The 18533-nt window shown below is 40.8% G+C and overlaps 2 protein-coding genes and 1 pseudogene across 6 annotated transcripts in view; 1 reads left to right on the top strand and 2 right to left on the bottom strand.

The window, feature by feature from the left end:
- Positions 1–3312, top strand: part of RCBTB1 (RCC1 and BTB domain containing protein 1) — a 53829-nt gene extending 50517 nt beyond the window's left edge. For all 4 annotated transcript variants that reach the window (XM_039839384.1, XM_039839385.1, XM_039839386.1 and 1 more), the window contains exon 13: positions 1071–3312. In XM_039839384.1, coding sequence (XP_039695318.1) covers positions 1071–1211 — 141 coding nt within the window. In that variant the 3' untranslated portion in view covers positions 1212–3312. The remainder of the gene's footprint in view (positions 1–1070) is intronic.
- Positions 3313–8765: 5453 nt separating this feature from the next.
- The window catches only part of LOC120583855 (histone-lysine N-methyltransferase SETDB2-like), a 96117-nt gene continuing 86349 nt past the window's right edge, over positions 8766–18533 (bottom strand). For both annotated transcript variants that reach the window (XM_039839381.1, XM_039839380.1), the window contains 7 exons: positions 16874–16917; positions 16602–16661; positions 14600–14667; positions 13880–13946; positions 12731–12862; positions 11589–11660; positions 8766–9631 (listed from right to left, as the gene is read on the bottom strand). In XM_039839381.1, the coding sequence (XP_039695315.1) occupies positions 9477–9631; positions 11589–11660; positions 12731–12862; positions 13880–13946; positions 14600–14667; positions 16602–16661; positions 16874–16917 (598 nt within the window). In that variant the 3' untranslated portion in view covers positions 8766–9476. The remainder of the gene's footprint in view (positions 9632–11588; positions 11661–12730; positions 12863–13879; positions 13947–14599; positions 14668–16601; positions 16662–16873; positions 16918–18533) is intronic.
- Positions 13510–13628, bottom strand: LOC120583918 (uncharacterized; annotated as a pseudogene).

The following is an 18533-nucleotide window of genomic DNA, read 5'->3' as shown; positions in this document are numbered from 1 at the left end:
GGTATAGAAAGTATTTGTTTTCAGGGGTCTGAAAGCAGAAAAGGGGTGTGTCCGTGTTTGTATGGGCCCTTGCTCACTCTGTCTAAAATTCTTATTTCATGGTTAACTAGAAACATAAAACCAAGACCATACGGTTTAAATGTTGAGTTCCTGGTTTGATAGAACATTGAGTACCTTCAATATATCCAAGTAATAAAAATCGAGGTATTTGTGGAATTTGCTCTTATATACTTAGTCTGTGTGTACATTTCAGGTACCTAATTGATTTAATAAATATATGTTCCAACATTGGAAGGAACAAACAACATTATAGTAGAGTTTTTCTGGAGGCAATAGGATGTATTGGTGAGGCAGAAATAGATTTTTAAATTGTTCTGGTTTATACTTGTATATATTACTTTCCTTCTGAATGTTGGTAGTTGACGATTCCTTTTGTCTGACTGAAAACTCCAGTCTCTGTGGATATTCTTCCCTATATTGACTATCTGAGAAATTACTGTGGTGGAAGTTGTGTATTATTCTTTGTGGTTTTAAAAATAAAGTCATTTTTATTTTTAAGAGATCACAAAAATGAATTTAAGATCCTCAGAATTTTTTTTAATGTGTCATTTTAGGTTGACTACATCTCTTCATCACTTTTCTATTTCTTAAGGTCTTCCTTAAACTAAATAACCCACATCTTCTTTTCTCTGACTTCTTGACTGTAGTAAAACATATGATATGGACTAAAGTTGCTTTCAGCTTTTTGAAACACTGTCTTTGAATATGACTAGTCTATGTGATAACCATGTGGAAATTTCCCCTCATAGACTGTGTGTGCATGTGGGCACGTTTTGAAGAGTCAGACAGGTAGGGGAACCATCACTTTTACTGTGTTGTGAGTAAATAGTATGTTTTTCTGACACCTACCTGTGGTCGCTTGTTTGCTTAATTTGAGGTTTCTGGCCTCACCTGTCTTTTCTGGGGGAGGGTGAGAGATTTGGGATGAGGGATTTAGAGAGAGGTAATTCAATCAAAGTTAATTAAAAAAAGGCCCTCTTCTTGTTTTTATTTTTGTTGTGTATGTCCAGGATTTAGAAGAATTCTGCTTTAAGTTTTGCATCAATCATTTGACAGAAGTTACACAGACTGCAGCGTTTTGGCAAATGGATGGCCCCCTGCTAAAGGAATTCATTGCTAAAGCCAGTAAATGTGGAGCCTTTAAGAACTGAAGCCAAGGCTGCTGGGTTTTGTGTGAGTGCCCTGGGGCACTGGCGATGGTGATGCTGTGCCCTTTGTGCTCTACGGGTGATATAATTCTGCAGGTAAAAACCCATCAGGTTGTGCTTTTCATATCTGAGACACAGTTCTCTGTGTAGGAATATATGAAGGATGTGCGGCCTTTCCTGAACCTATTTTAAACAACTCTTGTTTCTAGATATGTATATTTTAAATGTGACTGTAGGTTTGGCTGGAGCATTGTAAAAGAGTGAAAGTTTAGGTGTATTTTTTGGGGGCGGGGCAGTTTGGTTTTTGATTAGAGGAATTTCTGAACTTGGAAAGGGGAAGTTTTTGGCAACTCCCCTTGCTCACATATCAACAACGCTTTTGACACTAGGAGTTGGGGTAGTTTGTGAATTGTGAGACAGACATAGAGGCCCCACCATGAGTTAGAGATGCTGACTTTGGGGCTTGTTGAAGTGCTGCATTAGTTGCTAGCTCACTGCCTTGCTGTGAAGGAACAGTTGAGATTGAGGCTTTTGTTTGGGTGTTTGCACTATCGATGGACTTTTTAACTTCATGATATATAAAAATATATTCAGTTTAATATGAGTTAATCTATTGAAATGATAATTATGTAAAGATAAATTTCTAGGTTAGCCAAAATTTCTCTTAAGACTAAAGCACATAAAGAGTACTAATTTAGAACGGTTTGCGAAAAGTTGTTAATGAAAGAAACTTTGTTTGGACAAAGGTGAATATTTTATTAATTAGAATTCCCATTACTATCTAAAGGCTTTTCATTTTCTTAAGGTAAAATCTGAGAACTTAAGTTTAAATCCCCCCACACATACCTTTTCCCCTGTAAATACTAATTGTAAGAGGAAAATAATGACATATTCAACGTACTCTTGCCTCCCTAAATTATGGCTGCTACATCATCAGATCTGCTACATCTGACTCAGAGAAGTGGTTCTTAAAACCAACTCTCTTATAGGGCTTAATGGAATTCACTTTATCTCTTTTATCTAGGCCAAATCCAGCACAAGTTTGCTTATTTGAAACCACCAGCTTTCAGTTTGATTTCCTTCTCCTTTTAATTGTGGTATTTAGCACAATTTAACTTTAGAAAAGGATCAGAATTATGATCTTCTTTATTGATTTTTGGATCTGCTTATGAAGTGTGATCTGGAAGGTAAGAATGTTCGGCTCTGAGTTTTGTCATGTGTGTCCGTCGAGCTTGCTTTAAGAACAAAGCTTTGTTCTGCTCTCTGGCCCATGGACTCATTTCCATTTGTGGGAGCTCTGTTAGTGAACTACTGTTTCCTGCTTGGAAGTTCCTCCTATCTGAACTTGGAACCTAAATAGACTTTTAGAGCCAAATTAAGAGGGTGAAGAGATGCGGCAGCTGCTATTTTTTTAGCAATGTTTTTAAGTGTGTGTGGTGTTGGGAGAACGAGATCCATTGATAGGTGAAATATATACACACCTAGAAGTGCCGTCCCCTTTTCTTGACCATGTTGCAAGCGATTGAAGCCCAATTATTAGAATTATTAGAATAGAATTAATTATGCAACATAAAATTTTTCTTGCTAGATGATAAATGCCCATTAATTTGATTATTAGTTATGATGAGTAGTATTTCCAACAATCACTGTTCTGTAGGCTTATGATCCAGACAAAATAAGAACTTCAGTATGTTTACTGTCACTCTTACTTGAAAAAAAAAATGAACTTAAAAGTAAAGCACAAATTAAAATAATAGGTCCTAATATAGGTGAAGAACCACTTCTCATATTACTGGGTAATTGTATGAGTATGTATGTAGTAAAGAAAACGGGAATGAATTTCTCAAAGAGTAGTCGAGTATCGTTTTTTTTAATACTTATTTTTCTACTTGGTTTTGTTGTTAATCACAGAGATGAAAACTTCTTTGAATTGCTTTTTTCATCTGATGTAATAATGAAAGCCAAAGTATTCATATTCTTTAAAATAGCCCTAAATGTACTCTTGAACTTCTTACTGAGACAATGTTTGATACTCTAGTATATAGGTTGTACTTAGGTAATGCTTAGAGTGACTTGTTAATAAAGTAATGTGTTTAAACTGGCATGCAGTTGTTTTTTCCCTGAAAAATCAGTAATATGCAGCCATAAAAAGGAAGGAAATTCCAACATATGCTACAACGGGGATGAAATTTGAAGACATTATGCTAAGTTAAATAAGTCGGCCACAAAAGGACAAATGTATGATTCTACTTATGTGAGGTACCTAGGGTAGTCATACTCACGGGAACAGAAGGTACGGTGGTGGTTGCCGGGGGTTCCAAGATGAGAAGAGTTCTGTGGATGGACAGTGGTCACAGCAGCAAAAACAGTGTGAATGTACTTAATGCTGCAGAACTGTGCACTTAAATGTGGCTAACGTGGTAAATTTTATGTGTATTTTGCAATGATTTACAAAATCAGTACTGAGGCCTAGCAGGTATCAGACTAAAAACAGGTACTAACGTGTCAACTGTTTCTCAGACACAGACACATACACACACAATAGAAATTCTTTGATTTTATTCCTGCTGAAAGATAGTACAATTGAACTGTCAGAGCAGAAAAAATGTATCTGGATCCTGTGGGGTTACTTATAAATGAAGGGAAAGACATAGTCCCTGTCTTCAAAGAATGTATAAATTATTAGGAGGAGAGAGAGGTTTAGGAATTAACAGCACAATAACATTTATAAACAACGTTTCATGCTAGCAAGAGAAAACTTAATAATATGAGAAACATATCCGAAGATATCTGTGTGGTATGCAGGAAAATAGCTCATTTCTAAAACAGCCAAGCGGCACAAACAAAGGCTTACAAGCTGGGGCTAATGAGCCTTGTAGAGTTCACCATGAGCAAGTTCATTTGGTTAGAACGAAGAAAAGCCAGGGCCTGTGTGGGCCCCAGGCCTGGCTGGTCCCAGGTCTGGCTGTGTTCCAGCCTTGCAGCTAGGAATGGGACCCCAGCTTTAGAATGTTACATTAGTGTAGTAATTCTTCTGACACAATCGACTCCTCTATAGCTTCGTGTGGGCCCCAGGCCTGGCCGGTCCCAGGTCTGGCTGTGATCCAGGCGTGTACAGCCCCCAGGCTTGCAGCTAGCAATAGGATCCTGGATTTAGAATGTTACATTAATGTAGTAGGGCACCGGAGCCCAGCTCGTGTAAGCATGATTCAGCTTATTGTATCACGCATGTGTGGCAGAATGCCACTATTGTTCTCTGACATAAAGCCCATGCAGTCCCCTAGCGCAGAGGTACGCTCCCCCCACAATAAAGTTGGTGCCTACTGTTTCATTCTCATGTCAGCCCATTGTGCGTTCTTTCAACTGGGCGTCTCACCACCGAAACCTTCCCTTCATGATCAGCTCGGCGCTGACACGTGGTGTAGTCGGCGGGATGAGGCGTGTACAGCCCCCAGCACACCGGATGGTCCCAGGGTGGAGGACGTGTGGCTCTCTGCCTCCTAGTGGTATCCCATGGCCTTGCATCTCGCCACGTGGATGCCCACAGAGGATTAGGATGCAATGAAGCTGTATCTGGAAGACGTCCGGAAAGCCCTGGAGATGCTGGAGCCAAATGTCCCAACCGCTCACTGGAGGCAGCGGGTCAGGGGACCTGGATGTTCCTGGTGGTGCTGCGGCAGGCCAGCCTGGAAGTTCAGGACCAGGCTCAGCAGGTGCAGCAACTGCAATGCCAGGAAGAAGCACTGGAAAGGCGGTTGGCTGCAGCGGAACACATGCTGCAGGGTCCTGTTGGATCACTGCCATCAACCCAGTCTGGGAGCCCGCCATTGATACGTGACAGGTGCAGCCCTGCTGATACGGCAGCAGGTTGAAGTGGAACAGCCTTTGGCCCTGGGGCTGGGGAGAGCAAGCTGGTGCCACACCCTAGGCTAAAAAGCATATCACCTTGATCCAGTACACCCCCGCCAAACTCCAGGACCTGACGAAACAGGTACGGCAGAGAGCCAGGGAGACAGTTCTGGGGTGGCTGCTGCGGCTGTGGGATGATGGGGCCAAAGGGACTGAATTATCTCCGGAAGAGATAGCTCAGCTACTCTCCATAACAGTGATGCCATTCCTCCGGCAGCGCCTCCAGAATGTGGCGCCTCTGGCATGGGGTGCAGGCAATCACTCCCTCATTAACTGGCTCATGTCTGCTGCACTGACAGTGTGGGCCGACCCTGGGGAGCTGCCAGAGACAGTGAGCAGATGGATCATGTGCTTAGGTCTGGTTCAGATAATTCGAGAAATGGGCATGCGACAGATGATGTTTCGCACCCAGTACACTAGTCCCGATGAAGAGGTATTTACAACCTGTATGAAGGACTTGATCTTGACCTCTGGCCCCATGGCAGCACTGCTGGCCCCTTATGTGGATAGGTGGATCCACGAGGAGACATCCGCCATGGCTAGGCTGGGGGATGTGGAAGCGAAATGCAGTGAGCATTCCACCCAAGTGCGTGCCGTACCGTGCCCTGCACTCCCAGACCGGCCAGTACACGGACGGAGGCATGGCTGAAAACGAGGAGCAGAGCAGCCCCCAGCCAGTTGGGCTATGAGAGTGAGCAGCAGGCAGATGTCGTTTGAGCTCCTTGTGGCAGGGGTCAGTGTAGAAAAGATTGAGCAGCGACCTAATGAAGTGCTGCTGGTGCTGTGGAATCAGCGCGCCCGGATCAGCAATTCACCCTTATTCCCAGGAAATCCACAACCCGTGTGGTGCAGCTGGCCGATTATCTCGCTGTAGGGATTCGGCAGGAACATCCAGTTGGCAGGGGAGCCAGCTGACCTGAGACTGCGGAAGCTGAATAAGGTTACGCTGCCCCTGCATACTGCTGTGCCAAACCTCGCGGACATCATGGACTGGTTGTAGCATGAACTTGGACGATACCATTATGTGGTGGATTTGGCAAATGACTTTTTCTCTATTGCCATAGCCCCCAAAAGTCAAGAACAGTTTGCCTTCATCTGAGAAGGGCGACGGTGGACATTCCTCGTCCTTCCCCAGGGCTATCTGCACAGCCCTACCCTGTGCCATGGTCTCGTGGCTCAAGATATAGCCATGTGGAAACGACCGCCCGCAGTGCACTTGTATCATTACATCGAGGATATAATGCTAACCTCTGATTCTCTTACAGAGCTAGAAGCAGCAGTGACCAGCTTGCGAGAAGCTCTCGCCGACTGGGGTTAGGCAGTCAACAAGGACAAAGTCCAGGGACCTGGGTTCTCTGTCAAATTCTTGGGAGTTGTCTGGTCAGGTAAGACAAAAGTAATGCCAGAGGTGGTGATTGATAAGATACAGGCATATCCCCGGCCCGAAAAAGTGAAGCAGCTCCAAACCTATTTGGGACTGCTGGGTTTGGAGAGTGTTCATCCCCCATTTGGCCTCCTCGATGTGACCCCTGCCCTGTCTAGTCGATAGGGTGCACAGTGGGATTGGACTCCCAAGATAGAAGAGGCCTTTAAGGCTACAGAGCAAGCTGTAGCACAAGCCCAAACTCTACGTGTAATAGATCCAGCCCTCCCATTCCTGCATACGATGCAGGTGGATGATGCAGAGTTTGGGTGGGGCTTGTGGCAGAAGCATGGTTCCCGGAAGGTGAAAATAGGCTTCTGGTTCCAGTTATGGAAAGGCATGGGAGTGCAGTATTCTGAAAGAGAAACAACTGGCTGCCGTATATGCAGCCCTTCTGGCCAGTGAAGCCATCACTGGCCCTAATCTCATAACTGTGCAGTCCACATACCCCATGGAGGGGTGGCTGTGGTCCTGGGTGAAGACTCCCCATATGAGAATTGCACAGACCCCTACACTGACCTATTGTGGGGGCGCGTACCTGGAGCAGCAGGCACAGTACTCTGTGAGTCCCATGTCCGGTCAACTGCACCCCCTATTGGGACGAGTGCAGTTTCAAGCAAAGCTCCTGGTGGAGCCTGCTGAGACGGGAGACATACCAAGTCCCTGTGTAGAGGGTCGGGCTCCCATCCCTGAGGGTGCCTGGTACACAGATGGTTTGTACCATGGAACGGGTAGTGAAATGATGGGGGCACAAGCACAAGTTGCCGTGTCACAATGCCCCTGGTGTGCTGAGCAGCACCCAGAGAGATGACGGATAGAAAGTACCCCAGGGGTGATGCCCCGCGGGGCTAAGCCACTCCAAGAATGGCAAGTGGATTGTAGGCCCAAGGTAGTGCCCTCTGGGCCAGATCCTGCACCACAACCCTGTAGGGGTAGAGCATGGGCTCCGGGCCTGGCTGGTCCCAGGTCTGGCTATGATCGCGGCTAGGAATAGGGCCCCAGATTTAGAATGTTACATTAGTGTAGCAGGGTGCCTGCGCCCAGCTTATGTAAGCGTGATTACATTTATATTTATCACGCATGTGTGGCACAATGCCACTATTGTTCTCTGATATACATAAAGCTCATGTGGTCCCCTAGTGCAGAAGCGCACACTCCTCGCAATAAAGTTGGTGCCTGCCTTTCATTCTCATGTCGGCCCCTCGTGTGTTCTTTCAACTGGGCGTCTCACCACCGAAACCTTCCCTTCTTGATCAGCTCGGCGCTGACAGCCTGTTAGGAGGAAATGTTGGCACACATTTCCCACAGTGCCAGGCATCGTGCCCTGTGCTGCACACACATTTTTTAGTGCCCACGTTTTGTACGTAAGGTAGGCAGAATTAGGCTCAGATAGATTAAATATTTGATTAAAGTTTTGCAGTAGTCAGTGATATACCAACCCAGGACTGTTTTAACAACTTGCCCCATATTTGCCTACTTTATGACCGTCGAACACAAGCACATTATGCCGACATACCTCCCATGACAGACAGATTAAATTGAAAGTAAATTAGGGGAAAAAGGTTTTCTTTTAAATAAAGACCATGACATCAAAACTATTACTGATAAGCTTTGTTATAGGATGTAACTGAATTACAGTTATCATCCAGAGAGTTGAGTTAGTTATCTAGACCAAGGGAAATCTCTACTCAGTGGGACTGGGATGGAGTCTTGGCTTCTATGGTTTAAGTCCCCCAGGTGATTCTGATGTGCAGACAAATTTGAAAACTGCTGATTTAGAATTTGTCTGTCAGGCAAGAGTGACTTGGCCCAGGGTTGCCATTACAACAGGAATGGGCACGTTCTTTTTCATCCACATTCAATTCTTCCCTCAACAGGTATTTTTACTTATTATGTGCCACACCATGCTGGGACTCAGATCAAATTCATTATGAAATGTAGCATTATTGCAAATCAGGGAACGAACGGTGGTCAAAAATTAGAAATGTGAATGTGAAGTTTTCAGGGCTCAGACATGGTGGTGGGGCATAAAAATCTGAATTGTTTAGTGTTAGGCTGAAAAAAATAACTATCTTTTTTTTTTTCCCCATTATTGTACATTCCTACTGATGTACTTATTCAGTTTTAAATTTCAGTGTTTATTCGGAAGATGATGAATGCCCATGTTGTGACTGTGGTTGAAGAGAAATTGGAAAAACAGACTTTGTGATAAGACGACAGGTAAATCTGGTACGAGTAAAATAGAAGATTCAAATTTATTATATCTTAAGAGGCATTATGGGCTGGAACTAGTCTCAAAAGAGTTTATGCATTTATTCAACAAACATTTATTGAGCATGCTAGGTGCTGGGAATGTGATCGTGAGCAGACACAGAATAGTGAGCTCTTGCCCTCAGAGAGCTTATACTCGATGTAGGATACAGTGGGTTACACTGGGAACTAACATGAAGGAAAAGTACTCTCGGATGGAATAGGTGGGAGAAATGGTATGAGACCCACAGGAGGAGCGGTCAGAGAACGGCAACAGAGCAGTTACAACTTAACATGCTGTGCAAAGGCCCTGGGGCTAGGAGCACCTGGTGTGTTACTGGCATCAGCTTAGATCACTGGAGTGGGGGAGGGGTAGAAGGCAGTATGGCAGCAGGAAACCACCAAAAGACTTTTTAATACAGAGGGTGAGTGAGATGGGAGGCATGATCCAATTTACTCAAGTAGAATCTGAGAAACATTTTATCAGGAGCGGTAGAAGTGAGATAAGAGGGAGGCAGGAAACATCCACTTAGGCATGAAAAGGGAGGAGCTGGTGAGGATTGAAGTCTGCAGACCAGAGAAACACGAGGGGCTTGTCCTAATGATGTGTGGCTTTCACAGGCCAGGTCTCCAGTTTTCAGCCTGCTTGGGACTATGCCGATTCCTGGCTTAGGAAATGGTAATTCTTAAGAAGATAGAGAAGACACTGAAGTAGAACTTGAACTAAGGTCTCTATTTTCTTGAACAGAGCACAAGGTTTGCTTCAAGTCCTGAAGTAGCTCAATCTCTTCCTTCATCTGCTGCCGCTTTTCTTCAAATTGATGAATTTTATTCTCTAATGCTAGGAGAAGAAATAAAATGATTTCAGGTAATTCAGCAGTTTTATAAATAATGTACCATTTATAGCCCCTTTCATTTGCAAGTGCATTGTATACAGTGCTGTGCCCCAAATGGAAAGAATCTAGGGTCTTGTGAGAGGGAACTGGTTCTTTCATGCCTTTGCTTCCTCTTCTAATTCAGGATAGAATTCTATCTAGTATTTATTGCACATAAAGCTGGTCAGTAAATCTTTAAAATTTTGTACACATTTATAGGAGAAAAAGTCCCTTTTTGTATCTTAGAAAACTCAAAAGCAGTGACTGTATAACTTTCATGCTACATTATATTTGTTGAGAGATGATGACTGGAGACAACATGTGGTCAGGGCAAATCTTTCATAAAAAGTCATCCAATTTTTAATGTTACCTAAAAGCTTTTGATGTTATTTAGAAATAAGGAGGCTTTTATTGTGGAAACTTAGGAGGAAGATACTTTAGTTAGGCTTTATAAATTACAGTATTAGTGGCAATGTCATTTTTTAAAAACCTCAAAATTGAAGAATATTAAAACATACATAATCTTTCTTTAGAATACTTGTATACCTGTAGTTAACTTTCTGGAACATTAGAAAGGCTAAATTTAGCAAGAGAGTCTTTATCAGTTGGAGTGTCAAAAGTTAAGCCTTTTTAAGTTTTCATGAGATTCCAAATACTGTCTCCTCCTATTGTCCTGCCTCCCCAAGTACTACACTGTAACCCAGATACTCCCATTCACTCATCCAGGTAGTGATGTATGACACGTTCCAAACATGTAACTTTTACATAAAAGAAAAATACAGATGAAAGTCTCCTACAAAAAAAGCTTTTTAGAAAAAAAGATTTTAAAGGCTGATTTTTGAAAAACGCAGATATTCCCAATAGCAGTAGGGAGACATTCTCAAGAGACATAAAAGATACACTATTTTTGGTAGATTAAAAAATTTTTTTTCTGCCGATTATAAATGTAATACAAAATTCAAATAGAAATGCGTAACATAAAAACAAAAATGAAGAAAGCTTGTGTATATTGAGACAGGGATATGAACTAATAGTTTCTCCACAGGGAAAACCTATTGTCTACAATTTCCTGGACAACTATGTCCATGGAAAAGGACAGCGTGTAGGGCGCTGTGTCTATGCAACTTCAGGGGAGCCATCTGCACCAAACTCTGTGTGAGTCTGTGGACCCCGCTCCTGCTGGGATGTGCAATATGCAGCCTGGCCAGCGGTATGTGCAGCAGCCTTGATGGAGAAGTCGGATCAGACTCACAAGTAAGTAGAAATGTAGCCTGTTCTGAAGGCATCTTACACAATGGTGAAAGGAAGGACCTACTCAATAAATGGTTAACATTTTATAGAAAGGTTAAAAGTCTCTGCCCCAACCAGATTTTCTTCTTTTTCAAAAATTTCTTGGAAAAAAATTTCTTGGCTATTTTTGCTCATTTTTCTCCATCAGTGACAATCCTCCCTCTGATTAGATCTGAAGATTAATGTTGGGAGAACTGAAATTAGCATACGTCATAATGAGAGGGAGGCAAGCAGCGTGGTTTATCACAGCCTGGCCGCCTGAGCAGAGGCCAAAGGAAGCCTCATGTTCCAAATACGCTCCCATTTTGCACTCAGTTTTGTGTTGTTTCTACACAAAGTATTATGTGTGTGGAAAATATAATGCAGCACTAAAGACAAAGGAAATCACTATAATTCAGTGACTTATAGACAGTACTGTTTCCGACTGGGTGCAGTTGTCCTGTGCACATGTGTGCCTCTGTGTATTTATGTATTTTTTGACTGTATGTATAAAGGGTCATACTATTTTGTAGTGGGCTTTTTCATTTAACAAAACAATGGACATTCTTCAATATGATTTTTATCACTGGATAGTATCATTTTAATATATAATAAATATTTATAAACTTTGCTGCTTCGTTGTAACTCATATACCTGCTTGAAAATTTACAAATGTGTCTTCAAACAATCTACAGTCAAAAAGTGAAGTCCCAATTTCTTCATAGTCTGGAGGGAGAAAAACATTTTCAGTTTTAATTTAATTTATATAGATAGAAACACCTCACAAAATAACCCAAAATAAGGAAGAGTGAACAGAGCACTCATCTGCTGTAGAACTTTAGTGTTAGACTCTGCAGCTGCAGCAGCCTCACCTGGGAACTTGTTAGAAATGCAAATTCTTGTCACCTCTACTGAATCAGAACCTCCAGGGGTGAGGCCCAGCTATCTGTGATTTAACAAGCCCTCCAGGTGATTCTGAGGGGCATGCTCAAGTTTGAGAAGTGGTTGGTCTAGACAAAAGAATAAACAAATAAAAGAATGCAATGAATGAGCTTTTGGAAATGTTTGCTCTTAATTTCATTTTTTTGGTTTTGTCCCATAGAAAACAATCCTTTAAAAATAACCATATATTTTATATTGTTGCCTAAAGTATAGACTGTCAAGCTTTTCCTTGTAAAATAGCTATATTTATAATAAAGGTTTTAAGCTCATAGGGTAGGTTATAAGAAGGCTAAGTGGCTATATACCTGTGCACATGAATGGGACTTCAGCTTCCCAAAGAACTAATGAAAGGTAACATTTAACTAAGCCAAATATCAATCAGAACATTAAAAAAACCTTCTATACTTTAAACTTCAACAATACAAAAAGAGACACTTGGTTCATTAAGGAAGAGAATTTGTTAAATCAAAATTAACATAATGCTCATTCTCAAATCTTAGCAACAAGTATGCTTGGCTGTGGGGGCGGGGGTGGGGAGTGTGTAATGAATATGAGACCAAATCTGGTTTTGACCATCTCTTGCTGGTCACTCTCAGTTATGCACCTCTGGAAAACACAAGAAGACCTTCAGGGTATCAGGGTACTTTTACAAAATTAATGAGTTTGTGAATTACCCATGTAGTGTTTTTTTAAAGACAGAGATCTGGAACAATAGATTTTATTTTTTAAAAAAATTAGATAAATAAGGAAAAGAAAAAAGATCACAGAAAGAAAAAGGATAATTTTTTTTGGTTTTGTTTTACATGTAGGCCAATAAAAAGTCTCTGTATGTAGAAATTTTGCTATTTTAGTACCTGATTCTGAGGTAGTCTCATCCATGAGTCTTTCCTGAATCAAATGAAGTTTGTCTAATATTTCTTCAAATAAATCATTAAGAAGTCCCGCTTCCTTACATTTCTTAAGAAAAGCAACTTTCACAATTGTATCTAAGAATAAGAAAAACATTTTAGAAGGAAATGATCTTAGGGCAGCTTTCATAAAGCACTTTATGTTCATTTCATTAGGCCTTGCCTACTGGTGGATGAGCATATTAGTTAATACATACAGCACCTTCAGCTTTTCTATTAATTGTAATTTCATCATAACTCATATTTTTTCCTAGGTGAAACAGTGAATTGAATGTTACAAAAAGTAAAACTGAAAAACTGCTTAGAATAATTTTCTAAAATTCTCTATGCATATAATAGCTTCAAATCATTGAAATGACAGCCTCCGTCATTTTTTCTGTCATAGTCACTGTGTGTGGGTATGGAATATCTATCTCCTTGAACAGAAAGCTATAATCTGGCTTCAGCTAGCTGGGGAACAGGGGGATCACAGTGTGTAGAGTAGCACAACAGTGGACTCTGAGCTCAGCGACCCTGGCTTCTACATGTTTTACCTATCTATATCTACTTAACTATCTAATCTATCATTTGTCTGTCTGTCTGTCTGTCTGTCTGTCTGTCTGTCTGTCTGTCTATCTATCTATCTATCTATCTATCTATCTATCTAGCAAGGCAACCTTTGGTTGACCTCACAGACTGCAAGGACCTTATCATCTTACAATCCCTTATTTTTTATTTATTTTTTACACCTACAGCACCTGGTCTTCCTAGGTGGTCTCCCATCCAAGTACTAACCAGGCCCGACCCTGCTTAGCTTCTGAGATCAGACGGGATCGAGCTTGTTCAGGGTGGCATGACCACAGATGAGACCCTGGCTTCTATATAAAGAAGTGTAACCTCTCAATACTGAAGAGTGCTAGACCATCCCAATCTAAGTTATTTTGATCTGCTTGGGTTCTGACAGAATGGATAGTTACGATAATTTTTTTTTTTAATTCTTATAATTAGTTATTACAAATCTAGAAGAATAAAGTGGGATACCAACTTTGAAATACATGTGTCATCATTTTTGTAAGTACTATAGATCATATTTGTTACAGACGAAACATAGCAAACCTGTGTGTCTGCCATCCTCTTCCTTCATTTGTTTCATGGGTCTATTTAATGTTATTGGTTTAGATAGCTAGAAGGAGAGAAGAATCAAGATTACACTGATTTTACTATTGGCATTTAATATCACATAAAATGAAAACCAATCTTTCTGTTGCTTATAATTCAACGATATACCTATGGTGAAAATCATGCCCCATATTCATCTGTATTAAATATATTTTTGTTTTGTGTAACATTAAGAGGTATGACAAGTACCTCATATAGAAATAGCAAAAGGTGAAGGTTGCTGGCTTATATTAATTTTGCTTTTGTGAAATGATGTGTAAAAAACTGCTACAAATCCCTAAAACATTTTCATATGCTTTATACATATCAGTAATCCAGAAAATTATAAGAGTTATAAATTGGGTCAGGTACAGATCATGCAGCTGAGAAATACTTGGCTAGGTCAGGATGCTGAACTGTACCTCTGCCCATGTGAAGACCACAGCACCCTGTGGGCTCAGATTCCTCTCACTAATTTGATACCAGGGGATGTGTTATAGGAGCTGTGGGACTGTCACCTCCTGAATTATGTGCTTGGATACCCAAGACACATCTAACTTTTCTTTAATATTCACTTTATTATGTTTCTATCACCATTTCACCTGAAATTCAGAATAGTTAAAAATGAGGACTTTGCAAGAAGAAATTTAAAGCTATAATAAAATTAAGACAAAATACCTGTTTGGGAATGCCTGTTGAGAGACTTTTCATTCCTCTTCTTTTTCTTTTCACTCGTGAAAAATGAGCTAAAAATATAAATCATGTAGAAACCAGATTTCATAAAGGAAAAGACTGATGCTTGATTAAATAAAATATAAAATTCTTATAATGCCAAAGTTATTACAAAGTCAAAAGATATGGCAAACTTAGACTAAATATTTATAACACAGATAAAAGGCCAGTTTTTAAAATATAAAAAGATCTTATAAATCAATAGGAAAAAAACTGAGTAGAAAAATGGGCAAATGGGGAACCCTCTGAGGAGAGAGTTCATTAAATAAGAAAACAGATTGAGTGACAGGAAAACAAATATAACTGATCAAAAGACAGGAGAATATACTCATTTTCACTCATAAGATAGGCAAAATAATACAGAGAAAGAATTTTTCACCTATCAGATTGACAAAGATGAAGGTGCTTAATATATAATGTTTAAAAGGATTTGGGTAATTGTGTGCTGCTGGTTCAGCATCTTTGGAAGATAATTAGCCAGTAGTTATCCAAAGTTTCATTGTTTATACTCTTTGATCCGGCAATCTACTTATACGAAGTTTTCCTAATAGTATAGTTGCATAAAGGCACAAAGTTGAATGGAGAAAAATGTTAACTACAGCATTAAAAGTGATAGAAAAACTGGAAATAACCTAAATGTCCATAATGCAGAGACTAGTTCAATTGTGGTTCAACTACAGGACAGAATAATTTATACAATGGAATATTATACAGCCTTTAAAAGTGAGGTAGAGCCATTTGTATTGATATGGAAGGATCTCTAGAATATATTAAGTAAAAAAAGCAAAGTACAGTAGGAGGTGTGTTTGTATACATAAAAAATTTTGGAAGACTTCAAAAGAAACAACAATGGTTTCCTCTACAGAGAGGATTCGTTACTGACTGTTATAATCTGTTTCTTAGAACTAATACATTATTGTTATCTTTCCCTGTCAATAAACACTGATCGACAAGTGTTTTTCATAGTATTTCCAGATAAGTTAAAAGGGTAATGTTTTCAGCCAAAAAAAAAAAAAAAAAAAAAAAGTCTAGCCTATGCTATAAACCTGAAATTAATATAATATTGACTATCGACTGTAATTGAAAAATCAAAAAAGAAGAAAAAAAGGTGAAGAAATAAGAAGTTCAAATTTCCAGGTATAAAACACATCATGGGGATGTGGTATATAGCATAGAGAATATAGTCAATAATGTAATAGTGTTGTACGGTGTCAGATGGTTGTTGGACATACTATGTTGATCACTTCTTTAGGTATACAAATGTTGAATAACTATGGTATATACATGAAACAAATACAATATTGTATGTTAGCTATATTTTAATAAAAATCTTTAAAAAATTCAAAGTTAGAATAAAAGATATTGCACTGGAATGGCATTTAGTTCTGAATAGCTTATTTTATGTGTACCCAATTGTTCCTAAGATGTGTAATTCACATCCCTAGTCCAGCTTCATTAGGACCTAAGCTGTGACAAAGCATACCAAATTCCTACTAGCAACAGATATTGCGGAAGAATGTGAATTTAGGATTTCTTATTAGTCTTCCCCCAAAACATCAACTCATTATCAAAAAAAGAGGGCAGTGACTGAAAAGTGAGGGTAATGATATTGTTTAGAGAGTGTTGTTTAGCACCACAGAATGCATTTGGCATGACACAGAACTGAGTGTTTTCCAAAGAGGTCCTGAATCCAGTCCACAAGGAGTATTCCAGATTTAGTGCTGGTGAGACACTGCTGTTCCAGCAGAACACGGAGGCTATTCATGAATGAAATGTACATCCTATAACTTCAGTTAGTCAGGATCCAATTTCCCTTAATTAGAACTCAAATGCTAACAATGTGTTCTTAGGAAAATTTAATTCAGGGACCATGTAGTACTTTTATCAATATCATCCTACTGAGGATGATATTCCTTTAGAAGAGCAGTCTAAAGTCAAAGCTTTTTACCTTGTTTTGATGCAGTCTTCTGACTGTAGTGAGGATGGAAGACATCAGACAAAGGCTTTACTGAGAGTAGGTACAGTTTACAAAGAAGAAAAATTAGTACATTATATTATATACTGCACTAAGAAACTGATAATCTTATAAGCAAGTAAAATTTTAACTCAGAAATTTGTATTTCTGAGTGATTGAGTGAGGCTACTAAATCAGGGTATTCTATGTCTGACCTAAATGTTTACCTTTCTTTAAACCCACAAAACTAAATTTTAGAGACTTACCATTTTGAGTTCCTCTTGATGGATCATGTTGTTGGCAAAATACTCTGAAAACATGCAATTTCAGAGAACTGTTAAATATCTTTACTTACACTTTTCAAATATTGTGCCTATTTTCTTGTGATTTAAAAAGGAACTAATCTATTTTTCATGATGGTTTCACCCTAAATATTTATTAAAGAAAAAGTCTGCTTGAGATTTCTCATCAAGATGGTGGAGTAAGTAACCACTGTACACGCCTCCTCCCATAACCACATCAAAACTGCAACTAAATTATAGAACCACCATCCTTGAGAACCACCTGAGGTCTAGCTGAATGGAACTCCTATTAACTAATGATATAAAGAAGCCAAAGTGAGACTGGTAGGAGGGGCAGAGACGAGAAACTAGCTATTCCCACAACCATGTGTGGCGTTTAAGTATGGGGAGGGATATCTTGCCTGCGGAGGTCTCCACTGAGGAGTGAGGGGTCCCAACCCCACTGCAGGCTCCCCAGCCCAGAACACCAGTGCCTAGAAGAGGAGTCCCCACACACCTGGCTGAGAAAAATAGCAGGGACTCGGTCTGGGTGAAACGGAGGGCTGCTGTAGACCCAGGCATTCCTCTTAAAGGGCCCGAGCACAGACTCATTCACAAACATTTGGCTTAAGCTCTAGTGAAGAGACGGCAGCCCAAAAGCTGCCAAGGACATAGAGGGAGGAATTAAATTGTCTGACTTCAGGGTAAGGACTGGAGAGGAAGCGCTCCTGGGACTAGAGTGCCAACAGGAGCCATTGTTCTTTTGTTGAGCCCTCTCCACACCCACTGGCAGGCACCAAATCTGAGTCTCTATGAATCTAGCTAACACCACTGGTTCTGCCCTGGTGACTCCCTGAGATCCCACCCAATCCAATTCACAACCCTCCTCCCAAAGTCTTTCAGAGGCTAATGCACAGAAGCTGCTGGCCTGGGCCCACACTACAGATGTTTGTGAAATCTCTCAAAGGTCCACAAACCCCAAACAAGCAGGGCCTGGCCTTGGTGTGCCCAGTACCCTTGCTAAGCCGCTCCAATCCTAGTGCTAGTGGGAGCCAGGCTTGGTTCACAGCATAACCACTCCCAGGTGCTTCCAAGCCCAGCACAGGCAGCTATCAATCATAGATCACTTTCTTGCTCCTACCAGGTGGACCTAGGCCAGATACCAGCAGCAGCTAACCTTTGCCTGCACCAGAGCCCATCCCAAGAGGCCTTAGAACCAACGTACCTGGTGGTCGGCTTCAGAGCACCACCCAGTTAGCACCACAAATGGCACACCCAAAGGATAAACTCATCAGGCACCAGAGCCCTGCTAAAGTGAATCCTGCTCTGTAGGATCAGCCCCTGCACAACAGCTTGCCCACTGTAGTCACAGTCAGTCCTCAAAGCCTGTCAGCCTGAGAGTCAAACCTGCCCACTGATGTGCAACAGCAATCAAGGCTCAACTAAAACAGAACATCACACAGCCTACACAAGGGATACTCCTGGAGCACCTGGCTCAGGTGAAGAGGGAGACTGTACCACTGGGCCCCACAGGGCATGTACTATATAAGGCCACTCTACCAAGACCGGGAGACAACAGCTCTACCTAATACATAGAAACAAACACAGGGAGGCAGCCAAAATGAGAAGACAAAGAAACATGTCC

The sequence above is a fragment of the Pteropus medius genome, unplaced genomic scaffold, assembly GCF_902729225.1.
Source record: "Pteropus medius unplaced genomic scaffold, Ma_sr-lr_union100, whole genome shotgun sequence".
NCBI classification, from domain to species: Eukaryota; Metazoa; Chordata; class Mammalia; order Chiroptera; family Pteropodidae; genus Pteropus; species Pteropus medius.
This window is presented reverse-complemented; position numbering and strand designations above follow the sequence as displayed.